This window comes from Sylvia atricapilla, chromosome 5 (genome assembly GCF_009819655.1).
Source record: "Sylvia atricapilla isolate bSylAtr1 chromosome 5, bSylAtr1.pri, whole genome shotgun sequence".
Classification (NCBI taxonomy): Eukaryota; Metazoa; Chordata; class Aves; order Passeriformes; family Sylviidae; genus Sylvia; species Sylvia atricapilla.
Window position 1 is genome coordinate 53,083,361 of NC_089144.1, and position 14,807 is coordinate 53,098,167.

The 14,807-nt window shown below is 37.3% G+C and overlaps 2 protein-coding genes across 2 annotated transcripts in view; one reads left to right on the plus strand and one right to left on the minus strand.

The window, feature by feature from the left end:
- The window catches only part of PLCZ1 (phospholipase C zeta 1), a 44,188-nt gene extending 35,201 nt beyond the window's left edge, over positions 1 to 8,987 (plus strand). The window contains exons 10-13 of the mRNA XM_066318761.1: positions 464 to 636; positions 3,525 to 3,657; positions 5,221 to 5,370; positions 8,747 to 8,987. Of these exons, the coding sequence (XP_066174858.1) occupies positions 464 to 636; positions 3,525 to 3,657; positions 5,221 to 5,370; positions 8,747 to 8,829 (539 nt within the window). The 3' untranslated portion in view covers positions 8,830 to 8,987. The remainder of the gene's footprint in view (positions 1 to 463; positions 637 to 3,524; positions 3,658 to 5,220; positions 5,371 to 8,746) is intronic.
- A 1,419-nt stretch (positions 8,988 to 10,406) lies between these two features.
- PIK3C2G (phosphatidylinositol-4-phosphate 3-kinase catalytic subunit type 2 gamma) overlaps positions 10,407 to 14,807 on the minus strand; it is a 184,286-nt gene continuing 179,885 nt past the window's right edge. The window contains exon 32 of the mRNA XM_066319528.1: positions 10,407 to 12,441. Within this exon, the coding sequence (XP_066175625.1) occupies positions 12,289 to 12,441 (153 nt within the window). The 3' untranslated portion in view covers positions 10,407 to 12,288. The remainder of the gene's footprint in view (positions 12,442 to 14,807) is intronic.

Here is a 14,807-nt window from a genome sequence, read left to right on the forward strand (position 1 = left end):
ACTGTAAACTGAATCTTCTAAATCTTCTGTGTGAGGTGTTTTCGTGATGAATTCTGCACCACAGCTAAGGTTAGATACAATCCTGTGGTTTTGACTTTTGTACCACAACTTTGTTAGCACGTTTGGAGTGCAGGGTCTTGCTGCTGTAGAGAAACTAGGATCTGAATTAAATTCTTATGGAGAAAAAAGATCTCTCATTTCAAGGTTTAATTTAGAAAGAAAAGGGAAAAGAGATATAGCCATATAAAAAATTCTATAGGGTAATTCTTAAAATGGGGTGCATTGCTTTTGTGCACAAATAATTCATTACTGAGTATAACTTAATTTCAGGGAAATAACAGGATCTTACATATGGATTAAGGGATATTGATACCTTAAGCTCATCTGCTTTTTAAAAAATGTTTGTTTTTTAAAATGTTATCAAACCTAATTCACTAAAATCAATATTGATATGATTTTACAGTGGCCTTAAACTTCCAGACACCAGGAACACAAATGGAATTGCAAGATGGAAAATTCCTGGACAATGGTGGCTGTGGCTATGTGCTGAAACCTGAATTCTTGAGAGATCGCAATACCACATTTACACCCCGAAATGTGGGAGGATACAGCAAGCCAATGTCTCTTTCAATAAGGGTAAGATTCCTGAAGTGTTGCTTTATTCCATAAAAATGGAAAAAACAAATGCTATGTAATGTAATGTAATTGTTATATTAATATTTTTTTCCATTTTATTCCCCTTCCTGTTTTTTGGGAATTAATGTTTTCAATAAGATGGTAAAACTCTCATAGTATCAACTGATGCTAGAGTGCTTTCCCATCTGTAGTTCACTTATGTTTGCTAAAAATATGTAGGTGTTCAGAGCCTCTAAAGGTCTGTAAAAAAGCATGATTTTCGTGATGCTGTATAAAGAAATAGAAATAATGTAGCTGACAAAAGGACCAGTGAATTGTGCTTGTGGATACGGAACTGAAACACAGAAATCAAATGTGCACTTTGGATGTTATTTCTTTCAATATCAATAACACCATGTGTACTATTATAATGTTAATTGACAAATGGAAATTTTTAAAGATAAGATACCAAGCTTTATGCTTCTTTTAAGTCTCATTATCTTCCTGTGCATATATAAATGACCATTTATAATCCTAAAATGGTATAAACAACTGTGAAAAGATGGATGAATAAATAAGTCTTTGAATTATTTCTACTTCTCCCGAGTTATAATGTGATTTACTTCCCAAAAATACTAGAAATACATGTAATTTACAAATAAATGGTTAGAAAAGCCATTTTTTTGAGGTCAAGTAGATTTGTTATAATTGTTCACTAATTAGAAAACTCCTTTTTCCCAATGAAAAAGTAATATTTCTGATTACACAGAATACCACTTGCATAAATGCTATTTAATTAGCATATAATTAGTGGGTAATTGCTATTTTGTTTCTTTCAGAGTAATAAATAGCGGAGATAAAACAATAGTTAGTGACAATTATAAAATACTTACATAATGCACGCACCTAATCAAGATCATTTTAGTGCCCTGACAATGAGCATACCAATTCTAAATAGACATCGCTGGATGATTTAAGGCAGCCAGGGAAATAAATCAGTTATTTTAGCCCTAATTTGTGTGAAGCTGGAATTAAGAGGATGAGAATCCCCAAATTGTAATGCAGGAGACGGACAAAATCATTGCCAATGGAAAGGAAGTGTCTGAGTTTGGAAGGAGCTGGAGAAGAGAAAGACTGAGGATTTTGAGACTACAGGCTGAGTAGTGCAAGCTGCAGAGAAGCAGTGGCATGCCACTGGCTGAGGGACTGAAGGGCACAGAGAGCCCCATTCATAGTCAGCAGCAAAAACCAGGAAATGGTGGTTGAAGACAAAAGGAATTGGGAGCAGGAGTTAAAGGACAAGCAACCCCTGCTGACAAAGTTACTAAGCAGACGAATGGAGAAATGACTTAACAGAAAGCAAAGATAAAACATCTAGGGGGAAAATCTCTTAGAATGAATGAATGAACAGAAAAATTACATAGGGCCTGATTTTACAGAATTCATTATTCTTAACTTGATGTGTCACCATTCCCCTCAACAAAAGACATAGAGCCTTTGAAGCAGAAATAGAGATATTCAAGGTGCTTCATAAAGAGTCTTCTCAGCCTAGCAAGTTTTACATCTCTCTGTATGTCTGCTTCACTTTGGGTCTCAAAAATTGATTTGATTTATGGATTTGGGTCATAGTGTGCTTAAAAGAGCTCACTCTTTTCCCACCCCAAAGGAGACTTAGACTGGGTGTAGCAATGGGTCATACAGGCCTCAGCAATGGCATTCAGGACCTGGCAAGGAATCTCCCAGGCCTTAGCAGGCAGCCCATCAGTGATTGCAAAGCTTTCTGGTGAAGGCAGTATCTATTTCCTAGGAAGAAAGGGCAACAGTGTTTGCCAAGCCACCGCTCTTTAATATTTCAGGTTAGAACTCCTCTTGGAGTAAGGTGTTACAGAAAATACCTAAGCAAAATGTGGAATTTGTGAGTTTTGATTTTTTGGGTGGTTGACAGGGGAATAAGAACCTTTTATAATGCTTATTCCGGGATGAGACTGGGATCAGGAGTCATATCTTCCACCTGTTCTTTCAGGCTTGTATATCTCTCTCAATACTTTTCATACACTGATTTCCAAAAAGCTGATTACTGCACAGATGTTTATTCTTTCCAAGGTGTCCTGAAATATAGATAGAAAGCAGACAAAGTTGTGACTTTCATAAATCCTTTCTTAGGCTGGGTGCCAGATTACAGGGCAGTCTGAGACAAAAATTCAAGGTAGCTAACTAAATTAAAGAGGAACACACCAGGAAGCTCACTAAATGAAGAGTTTTTCTCGTACTGTGCAAGAGATGAGGCACAGGTGAGGCAGTCTGCTACATATCCTGTAGCACAAGGCTGATGTCATGGTGGGTTTTGATGCTGATCCACTTCACACAGATTGGAATTCATGAGCTTGATAGTAGAAAATGTAAAAATCACCATAGACTGATTCCTCCAATATTATTATTTTGTATGGTAACAAAATATAATTTTTACATGCAGCTGTTGAATAAAAAACCCTGAAAATTATTGTTTAAAATATTATATCAGTTATAGATCCATATTAATATGTATATATTTTATATATATTTATATTTATAAAGAGAGTGGTGAAACACTGGCATAGGCACAAAATGGTTATATGTGTCCCATCCCTGTAACCATTCCAGGTCAGTTTGAACTGGGCTTGGAGCGATTTGATCTTGTTGAAAATGTTCCTAAACCACAGTATTTCAAAAAAATTATCAAAAAAATTAAATTAGATGGGAAGCATCATATTCTTGATTCCATTGTGTTTAATATGTGTTTAATACACCAGTTTATGGCTAACATATACTTAAAGTAATTTCTTATGAAAGTTATTTCTATTATGGCGACTATATGGCTGTGGTGAATAGTTAATTCATACAGTTATTTCAATACAACTTTTATTTTCCAGCTGATCAGTGGCCATCAGTTACCACCCAGCAGCATGTCGAAGACCAACAAAGCTGACCCCATGGTGCAGATAGAAATCTATGGTGTGCCAGAGGATCAAACAAGAAAGAAGTCTAGTGTTATAAAAAGCAATGGTGAGCATCAGTCAGATTCTCCTGACTATGAACAAAGCACAACAACATTTTATAAGGAATCACCAGCTTTACATCCCAAGGAGTTGTTACAGAAAATGCAATAATTTGTCTCTAGACTAGGATCTCCTGGCACAAAATCTGTAGCAGAAGTTCATGCTATGTGCCATTTTTCTAGACTGGTAGATTAAGGAAGCACAAAATCCTAGCTGGGAGTGCTTTCCCTTTCTACAGGAAGATAGAACTTTTTTTTTGCACACTGCTGTAGGCTCATCCTGGGCAGCAGCTCAGCTGCACAGAGCAGCTTGCCTGCTCTCCCCTAGTTGGACGGGAAGAGAGCTGAGAGGGCCAAAATGAGAAAACTCTTGGGTTGAGAAGAAAATAATTCTTTAATTAGTTCAATATAGGTGAAACAAAAGCTGCACACACAAGCAAAGCAAAATAAGGATTCATTTACCACTTCCCATGGGCAGGGTGTAGAGCCATTGTCAGGGAAGCAAGGCTTCATTATTGAGTTTTGCTGATACTTGTGAAGATGACACTGTAACTCTGAATGCTCTCCCTTCCTCCTTTCCCTCAGCTGTAAGCGTGACACCATGGCTAAGGAACATCGCTTTGGTCAGCTGGGGTCAGCTGTCCCACTTGTGTCTTCTCTCACCTTCCTGGGTATCCCCAGCCCCCTCACTGGGGTGGGGAGGCTCCTTTGCAGAGTGACTAAGAAACCTCCACGCTGTGCAAGCCCTGCTCAGCAACAGCTCAAACATTGGTGTGTAATCAGCAGTGTTTGGGTCAAAAATGCAAAATGCAGCACCACAGGGATTGATAGGAAGAAAATTAATTGTATCCCATCCCAAACCAATGCACAAATTGGTAAATTTAGACTCTTTTTTCTTACACAATTGCTGCAACTTCATTACTTGTCTTATTTGAAGTTTCTAGCAGGAGTAATCCCTTAATTGCTTGACAGGTGAAGTGTGTACTCTTTGTAACTGTCTTTGAGTACTCCCTTATCTTTATCGTATAGATCTTCTTGATGTCTCTGACTACAAGCTCCCTGTGATCTCCCTTTGTCTGTACTTCTGTCTTCTATTCTTTTTCTTTCTTATAGATAGCTGCTGTTTTAAATCAGCTCCTGAATGTCTTTTCTCTGTATGAACATTGCTAAAGACAAAGTAACCCCCTCTGTTCCACATTCTCTTTTTGTATTTCTAGTCAAGTGAATGTTTTACTACCTGAATTTATTTATTTCCAACACTGTGAAAGGAGAAACTTTGGCAAAAGCATGAAACTGTTATGGCTATAGGAAAATTTAGGTTGAGCAGGAGTTCTTAACCTGGCTATCCTTGTCCCATTTTGCTCTCTTTTAAGGGATGACAGCAACTGTTTTAGGCTTTTACACCACTACAGTCAGCGTGAGTCTCCTTATTTATTTAAATGGGCACAGATATCTAGGGAAAAAGAATGACTCTTTATCAGTTCAGACTAGTGACAGGAGGTACAGTAATTCAGTTATTGAGTAGAAAAAAACCCCATATTTTAATCCTGTTTCTTTCCTCTTTTTATTAGCTTTGTGCCCTAAATGGAACGAAACGTTCTCTTTTAACATCCAAGTTCCAGAACTGGCAATGATACGCTTCTGTGTGGAGGATGAGGTGTCTCTGGTTTGCAACGAATTCCTTGGCCAATACACTTTACCTGTGATGAGCCTGAACACAGGTAATACTTTTATGTGAACCACTTATAACAGCTCAAAAAAATCTGCAACATTCCAGGGTTTTATTGTAACTGTAGCATTGAGAGAGTACAGCATCATGCCTGTTTTCTAGAGGACGATTGTGTAACTAAATGAATAAATGTCACTCTCTGTTTTTTGAAATATTTGTGTTCTCTGAATGCAAATCCATGATGTTGAAATCAAAACAATATTAATGACAGGTGACTATTCCCACTGCAGTATTCCATTCTAGATGGAAACTGCTCAAGTGGTATTTTAATTCATTGCAAGAAGTGAGACTAGTCAGAACTGCTACAAAGGCAAGGGTTTTGTGCACTTCCTACTCAGAAAGTTCTAAACCGAATACTAAATTAAAACCAAATCACCAAAACTCCCTAAGGTAACCTATCTGCAACTTTTCAAAGTGGAGAACAATGGTTATAAATTAGGCAAAATATTTAAGGCGTTTTTCTTGGTGGAGTTTCTTTTGTTAAGTCTGTAGAGTTCCTGGAATCCTTGTAATGAATAGGCTGCACATAAAGAGCAGACACAGAAGTCAATAGGCCAAGGAGAAAGGCTTATGTAAAGTGGCTGTTTACCATCCTGGCTTTCCAAAGCTATTTCTGACAAAACAAACAGCTTTTATTAGTGAATAAAGATGGGAAGGAAAAACACTGGAGCTGGCAACAGGCACTGCGCCTTTTTTATTAAGCTTAACAGGATTTTAAATGGCTTTTTTTCCCCTCATGTTTGGAAGTCATAAAGCTGCTTGTGATTCTTAGTTGAGGTTGAAGAGTTATACAAGAACAAAGACATTACTCTTAGAGCTCAGTTGTTTTTCTACAACATAAATTTTTACACTGATAACCTTTTACTTTCCTTTTATTTGTAAACTTCTGGATAATGAAAGAAAACTCAACCCATCAACTCACAATGTCTGAGACAAATTTCAAATATCAGGCACTGCTGCTTACAAGTGCTTGTAGAATTATTGAGGCTTTTTTAGATACAAATTTTCAGTGTGGCTTAATGTCTCTATAGGATTAATTTTTGTCACAAATGAGGGATATATATATTTTGGAAAAGTAAGAGGAGTAGATTTTTGAAGAAATATTTTCAATGGAGCTATTAAAAAATGGAGTTATTTCAATGCTAGGGAGTGTGTCTAGGTACAAAAGCTATAAATGATGCCAAACAAATTGCCCCAATCCCCACTTAACACAACATAAAAAAAAGTTATTTGCCATCAGGATGCCCAGAGGCCATAAATAAAATGCTTCTAAGAGGTGAAGTGATAAATGATTTCAAAATTTATTGCACTCGTTTGTTGCAATGCTTAACATTGAGATCTCTGAAAACAGGTCTGGAATGATGGTTTTTCTTTAGGTGCCCAAGTTCTCTAACAGTGAAATGGGAAAATAATATTGCAGAGAGAGTCACAAGAAGAAGAAAAGGGAAGAATTGCCTAAAATGCCAAAGGGTGAGCTAGGATTTCAGTCTCAGTCTTCAGCACTCCAATCAGTTTAATCTGTACTACAGGACTGTCCCTCAGTCCCTAGGATTCATATCCCTGAGGCGTCCCTTAGGGCAAGCTGCTTCCAAAATCTGAGCAGTACTTACATATTTTTATTTCCTTTGACAGGCAGTGGGAAAAAAGTTGTGCCATTTCCTCCCTCCTCTGCATGTTCTTTTGAAAGGATTCAAATCTATATCCACACTGCCTTCTTTTCCCCAGCAGCAGACTCCCAAGCACTTGTAGGCTCCACTGGGAAGGAATGCTTGCTGTCCAGCTGTAGCATAATTTGATTTTCCATGTAGTGATTATGTATCTATACTCAGAGGGGCTGAAATTGAGAAAAATTCTCCACCTGGGTGGTTATAGGAAAATAGGAGTGTGGGGTCCTCTGTTATAGTCCCTATGCCAATGAATCTGCCATGGAGAATACTAATACAGGACAAGAACTCAATTGTTATCATGGGATCCATGAATAGTTAATTATTTAATGCAAATTGGAGCAATTTCAATAACTAAAATGTTTTACTTCTCTCAGCATATTTCGTAGAATATTCTGTAGGTAGGGGCTAGAAATTAATCTAGTCTTCAGAAATTAATCTTAGTCCTTTGAATAGGAGAACAACCAAGTCTTCCACATATTGTGTGCATGCCTTAAAAACTGATCTCAAATGTAAATTGCCTGAAACCAGCTTTAATATCTGCTGCCCAGAATCTGAATCTTAAATACCAGAGGAACTTCTGTGTAATATGACAGAACAAGGGGAAATGGCCTCAAGCTGTGCCAGGGAAGGTTCAGCTGATATCAGGGAGAATTTTGTCACTGGAAGGGTTGTCCAGCATTAGAAAGGACTGCTCAGAGAGGAGGTGGAATCACCATCCCTGAAGGTATTCAAAAGACAATTGAACATGGAAATTAGTGCCTGGTTCACAAGGTGGTGATCAGTCAAAGGCTGGACTTGATGATCTTTTTCAATCTAAACGATTCTGTAATTCTGTATAAAGGAAGCAAGAAATTCTAATACTCCACAGGCATCCAGACACACCTAAAAAGGGATTTTGAAAATTGCAGTTCAAAACATAGATATACAAAACGTAGACTTACTTAAATAGCTGGAGTTATATATACATAGAGAAAATACAGAAAAAATTTTAATCAAAAAGTGACATTGTTTATTATTATGAAATGAAGGACATTTAGTCATATAAAGCAATACAGATTGGGATTTTGAAGAAGAGATTGTTTTGTTTTCTAAACAGGTAAGTGAATTATGTTTGAAGTTGAAAACTGTGGCTTCTCCAAATGCTTCAACAACCAGATGAACATGTAGGTTCTGATGGCATGACTTATCTCTAATAAAGTGAATTACTCATATGAAATCAACTTTTAAGGTGTCATGGCAGAAGATCTTACACTTCACTTTTTTCTGCCTCAGCTGGACAGTGCACAGCTGCTGCAGCACCATTCTGTAGACGCTATCACTGCTGATTCACAAGTTATTTCATTTGCTATCAGAACAATGTGTGCAGCACATAACCTTGGATGTTACATTGTAAGCTTTGCCCATGTTTAAATATCACTGGGCTAAAAATCTTCCATTTGAAAAAATACCACATCCTGAAAAACCCTGGAGTTTTTCACTCTGTCACCAAAAATACCAGAATTGAAATGCTACATAAATACAGAAAGACAAGAAGAAACAGCATAATTGTGTTTTGGTCCTGAATAATTTCATTTTATTTTTAAAGAGCTGTTTACAGATTCATAAATTATTCCTTGTTTGCATAGATGATCATAAAAACACTCCATCATAGTACTTGTGCTTGTGGTTATTACACTAATAAAGGTGTTATTATATTTACAGGTTACCGTAAAATTCCACTGATATCCAAAGACGGCATCAAGCTGGAATCTGCATCTCTGTTTGCTCACATCTGGTACTATTAGTGATGCTCTGCAGAAGAAATTGTTCTGGGGGATTGTCCCCTGCTTCAATAAAGTAGCATTGCTGGCTTTGCAACAGCTCAATGGACTGATACCCAGAGAAGCATATTCTCAATGATTTTATGAAGCCAGAGGGACTTTTATGGAAGGAGTATCCTGAATAAAGGTTACTGTCCTTGGCTCTACTGCTATTTTTTGTAGGAGAAGACAGGGTTTGAGAATACCTAAGGAGCCTTGAAGTGCACAAGGCCATGAGACCTGATGAACAGGCTGGTGAAATTCCCACCGATTGAAAAAGGGGAAACATAGCCCACATTTGCTATCTAAAGCAGCGTCGAGGGAGGGGACGTTACCCCCCTACTCTGCTCTCAGGAGATCCCACCTGGAAAGTTGCATTCATCTCTGGGGCCCTCAACACAAGAAAGATGTTGATCTTTTGGAGTGAGTCCAAAGGAGGGTCATGAAAATGACCAGACCCTGCTCTGAGTAAAGATTGAGGAGAATTCAGCCTAGAGAAGACAAGGCTCCAGGGAGACCCTATAGAACCTTCCAGTAGAAGGGCATGTAGTGATTGGACAAGGGTGGATGGCTTTAAACTGAAAGAAGGTAAGTTTAATTGGGTATTAGGAAGAAAGCCTTTACTGTGAGGGTGGTGAGGCACTGGCACAAGTTTCCAGAGAAGTTCTGGACTTCTCATCCTTGGAAGTATTCAAAGCAAGTTGGGTGGGGCTCTGAGCAACCTACAAAGTGTCTCTGGCCATGGCAGGGGGTTGGAATGAGATGATCTTTGAAATTCCTTCCAACCCAAGCCATTCTGTGATTCTATTGTTCTATGATTACTTAGAAACATTCATAAATATTCAATGTTTTTGGATATTTTTAAAATTCAGTTAATGTCACATGGAGTTGATTTCAAATGTATGATTAATTATTTAATGAGAATAATGGTCCAATATATATGAAAGATCATGCTAATTTTTAGGATACGAACTTGTGAAATTGACATTTTATTTATATTAAACAAAATTTCTTATCAATGTACCTTTTCAAGGAAACAGGAAAATTACATATACAACGTTCCCTTTAAATTTGTAAAATGTGAGCTCTGATTGGGCTATTCCTCTTTAGTGCCTACTATCATTTTCTTACCTGAAAAATACTTTTGAGAAAAAAAAATATTCTTAAAATCATAAAAAATGGTATGTTAGTATTGGTACCTTTCCTTAGCTTAGTCTTGAACCTCTGGCTGCTAAAGCAAGACAAAAAATTAGTGGACTGATTTGTAAAGAACCATGTTCCTCGTAGCAGCACGGAGCTCAGGATACATCTTACTGGGAATTCAGGAAATCAGAAATACAGTACTCTGAGGAGAACTAGAGAATTTTAGAAAAAGCAAGGGTTGATCATGTGTGTGAAGATCTATGAGAACAACTTCTTTCCTAACAGAGCTATCAGTGTAGATCTTGCTCATAAGACACAATTTTCCCATCTTCCTTTCAGAACTGAAGCATTGTTGACCTTCCACAGGACTAAAATTACACAATTAATGGCAGATTTGTTACTCAAATATGATCTTTTTTAAAAGGAGGTTATATTGACAAGTTCCTTTAATAGCAAACAATATTGCTTAAATTTGCAGACAGTTCTGATAATATATTGTAATGCTTTTTTTATTTATTGCTATTCTAATGCTGTTTTATTTTATGTTGCTCTAAGATGGAAAAATCAGGGCATGTGATAAACAAGGGTTAGAAAATGTCACAGGAAAAAACACTGTTAGAAAATTGCATTATAGTTTTAATAAGGAAACTGAGACAGTAGACTAAAAGGAATTTGAAATCAATATTGAACTGTAAGGTCAGGTAATTTGATGACTTTGTAAGCTGGTCTCAATGTTTTCTGTGCTCGAATGACAAGACACTTGATACATTTCCCAGGAGAGCCAATAATATAAAATATTTGGTGTCCTGATCTTTGTAGTGATGATATTCTGTGTGCCAGCCAATATCCCTTGCATGTGGTAAATATTTTACAGTTTCTTACAGCTCTGAATAGAATAATAATATTAATATCCAAACAGAGTTCTTCTCACCTCCCATTACTGAGGAGTAGGAGCTTAGTACACCAATTTGACTGGGGAAAGTATTTTCAGATAAAACCCAATCAAGTCCATTGGTTTGATGCTGGGAAGTCCCACTTCAGGAGCTTTATACAATTTTATATTCTGAAGATTGATATGAGCATCCTGGGAGAAGAAGGTAATTATCTTCACTTCTGGGATTGTTACCCCTCTGTTGACCACTTTCCCACTGGTAGGACAAATGTCAGATCTGGCCAGTATATGGTAACTTAAAATTTACAGCAGATCAGATCCTAAATCAACATGTCTCCTGTGCCTTAAAAATGTGTCCCTGGCCCTGGAAGGTTTTATTTACGTAGTCAGTGGCTGTGTGCAAGAGTCTGGGAATAATGGGCAGTTCACTGTGGCTGCTCATGTGCCAAATGCTTAAAGATGTGCTTTAGTGCTTCCTCTAATTGGAAAAAAACAGGGCCCATAATTAGCATCTGTGAACTTAAAGGAACCACTCATGATCATTAATTAATTAATATAAAAACATGTATTTTATAGCCCTGAGGTCTATTCAATGCATGTATTGACTTGTACCCCTTATGCATAGGAGTGCAATGTGGGAAAACTGCTGGACAAATATCTGTGTTATCATGAGCTTAAATAAATCCCCCACTGAAAGCTCACATGAAATATATTCTCTTTATTCATGAACATTAGCTTCTCCCTCCTTCTTTCTTTACACAAATGACCAGTTATATTTCCCTCTTGGATGTCAGAATAAAAGAAACAATGACAAATTATATTATTATATAATTGACAAATTATTTCATTGACAAATTAATATCCTGGATTAAGCATTACATTGTACCAAAACTTTTAAACTTCTTAAAAAACCCCAAAGTATTGAATGGGCAAGATTTAATGTGAAATTTGCTGGACATCAAAAATATATCGGCAGGGAACCATCCCATGGTTTTCTTGTGAACTCATCACATGGAGTGATGATAAATTACATAATTATCAACATTGTTTCAACACAGTCAATGGAATTCATAAGCAGAGAATGAGGCCCCACACACCGATGTGTACAGAATTCAGTTTTTTTACAGTACTATTTAATATTAACAAAACCAAGCCCTTCATTGCTGTCATAAGAACTTTCCGCATGTTGCTACAAGTCCTTAGCATGTGATTCCTTAAAGTCACACTGTCAGGAATCTGGGGCAGGAAGATGGAAGCATCTTTTAAGACAATAGCCTTACGGTTAGAAAGGTTAGGATACGTGCTCAGCACGATTGCCTATTCTCAGGGGCAACTGAGACAAAATGTACTGTGGGAAATGGCATAAAGAAACATTAGTGGGCAAATAATTGCATCACCTTGGAGAAAATTTAAATTACACTGTTTCCCAGTGGGTACCACTTTTCTTCATTGAACTGGACACTGCTCAGTTGAATGTTAACAGCTCCCACAAATGTTGCTTTGCTTTTCACAACAAGCTTCAGTACACGGCCTTGGAGCTCTGTGACTCTGTCATATACAATCTGAAATAATATTTAGTGAAACAGAAAAAACATACAAGTTTGTTAATCTATTTGACAGGCAAACACTTCAATGCAGCATTCAGGATGATGATTAATCCAACTTTGTGATAATTGTTTTAAACTTCCATCCAGAATAGTAAGCTATTAACAATGAGCCAAATTCACTTAGTGAACTTACCTCAGAAATACCTTTCTAGTTTGTATAAAGAGATTCTACCTTAGAATCACAAGGCTAGGCTATTATTTTAAAATAAATTTCAAACCTGTCTTGAACAATGCTTGAGAGAAAAAAATAATGGTATTCAAATTTTCCCTGTGAGAAGTGGAAAAGATTAGACCCAGTTTAGCAAGTGGAACTTACTAAATTTAGATGTTTAGTGCTGTTGATACTTCTTAAAATAAATGAGACAGTAGTTTAGCATCTCTTAAAAATAACTAATGCCTATAGTTTTTAAAATAGCTTTTAAATTACCTTAATACTGTGAGAACACATAGGGATTAATTATGAACTAATAATGGAGTGTTTTCTGAATTAAAAAGAACCCCCAAACAATCTGGAGCAATAGCCTAACAAGAATAAGCTGCACTCAGAACAGATTCCCATGCTTCAGTCTCTGCATTAATCAAAACCTGCTGAGTGAACTACATGTGGGCTGATAAAACTTGATGGAATGCTCTCAGATAGTGCAGACCTGAAAGGTAAGCTTGCTTAAGAGAAGTACATTTAATCTAAAATTTGTATGGCTGGTTTTGCTATTTTAATTGCAGTAGAAAAAATCTTTAAATTTTAATCTCTCTATGCTATTTAAAAAGCAAACGTGGTGACATTCTCTCACTTCCAGAGAATGGGAAACTGAAACTGCCTAAAAGGCATTTACCTACTTGGATTTTCCATGGAAACTGAATGCAGGCTGTACCTATGGTACTGCTGAGGAAAAGGAGAGGCAGACTGAGCCCCTCGAGCTTGGATGTCTGTGGGTTGGACTAATGAGTCCTCTCTGTACTTCCACTTGCAACTGCAGGAATTTCACAGGGAGCATGGAATGGACAGGAAATCAGGCAACCCTCACAGGAAGCACCAATGGGACACCAAGAAAGGTCTTAGCAGGGGCTTGACGTTTCCTTTTCCATTTAGAAACCTTTGGAAATAATAGTTTGGGACAGCTGTCATGAAATTTGCACCTGGTGCTTTTTGGTTTTTATGTTTACTGTGCCTGTTTTGCCAAATTGTCTGTGAATTACAAATTCCCCAGCTTCTCTTTCCCACACCAAAATAAAAGTGAGATGATAAAGAAAATCTGAAAAGCAAGGACACAGTAAGCATAATATAATTTAGAATAAATCTCTGATCTGACACTGAGGCAATGCTATTGTTACCAAAGAAAGCTGCCTTGTTTCTCTGCCAATGTATTAAAGGTACCAGCTGTTGCTTTAAATCACCAGAAACTATACATATCAGCTGTAAACGCTAAGAAACTGAACTGCAGTAATGAACAACTTTCAGTCTTTGGCCAAAAAGAGGCTTTAATCTTTGAGCAATGACAGGCCTTTGCAGTGCAGGGTAGGTGGTTTTCAAATGATCCCAGTAAACTGTTTCTAAAATGGTATTGCAAATTCAGCTGGAGTAAGGTATACATTATCATCAGAATGTAGGGAGTGAAGAAAGGTCTGGAGAAGGCTGAATTAGGATGTGGATAAAACAAATGCCACCTGCAAAAATTTGGGGACAGTTAAATCCTGAAATGATTGTGCAGTGAGAATATTTGCCTGGTTGTTTGCAGAGATCAGATGGAGGTGAGTTATATGTGGTCATGCAGAAAATCAATGGGACAGTTAGGGCTGGAATTCAACTATTCCTGGCTCCAAAAAGCGAAACACTGTTGACCTACAGGAGTCTAATGACATTTTAATCACAAATGAGGGACAGTTGCTTCTCCTTAGGTAGCCATGGCACAGTTCCTAGATTTGGTAATTAATCCAAGGTAGTTTTGATGCATGGTGCAGGAGGGAGTGGCTGTGGCTCCTGGTGCAGTTCTTCTCCTCCCCTTGCATCAGCCTGGCTGGGGCTGCTCTGCCTTGATTTTCTCTTTGTATTCCATTTTTCCATGTTACTCCTTTTCTACCACCACTTCTTAATGCAATATAACATTATCTACTGTGAATGCCACAAATTCCAAATACAGGCACAAGAGAAAAGAAGGATTTGTTTGCTAAAAGCAACTCCAAAACATTTGCTGTAACTTATTTTATTGTCAGCCCTCTTGGACTTTCACATCTTCACTCTCACACACATGAGTAAAAATCAAACATAAAAAGGAGTTTTGCAAGGTTGATAATTTGCTGTAGGCAGTCATAAGCAATAGAAG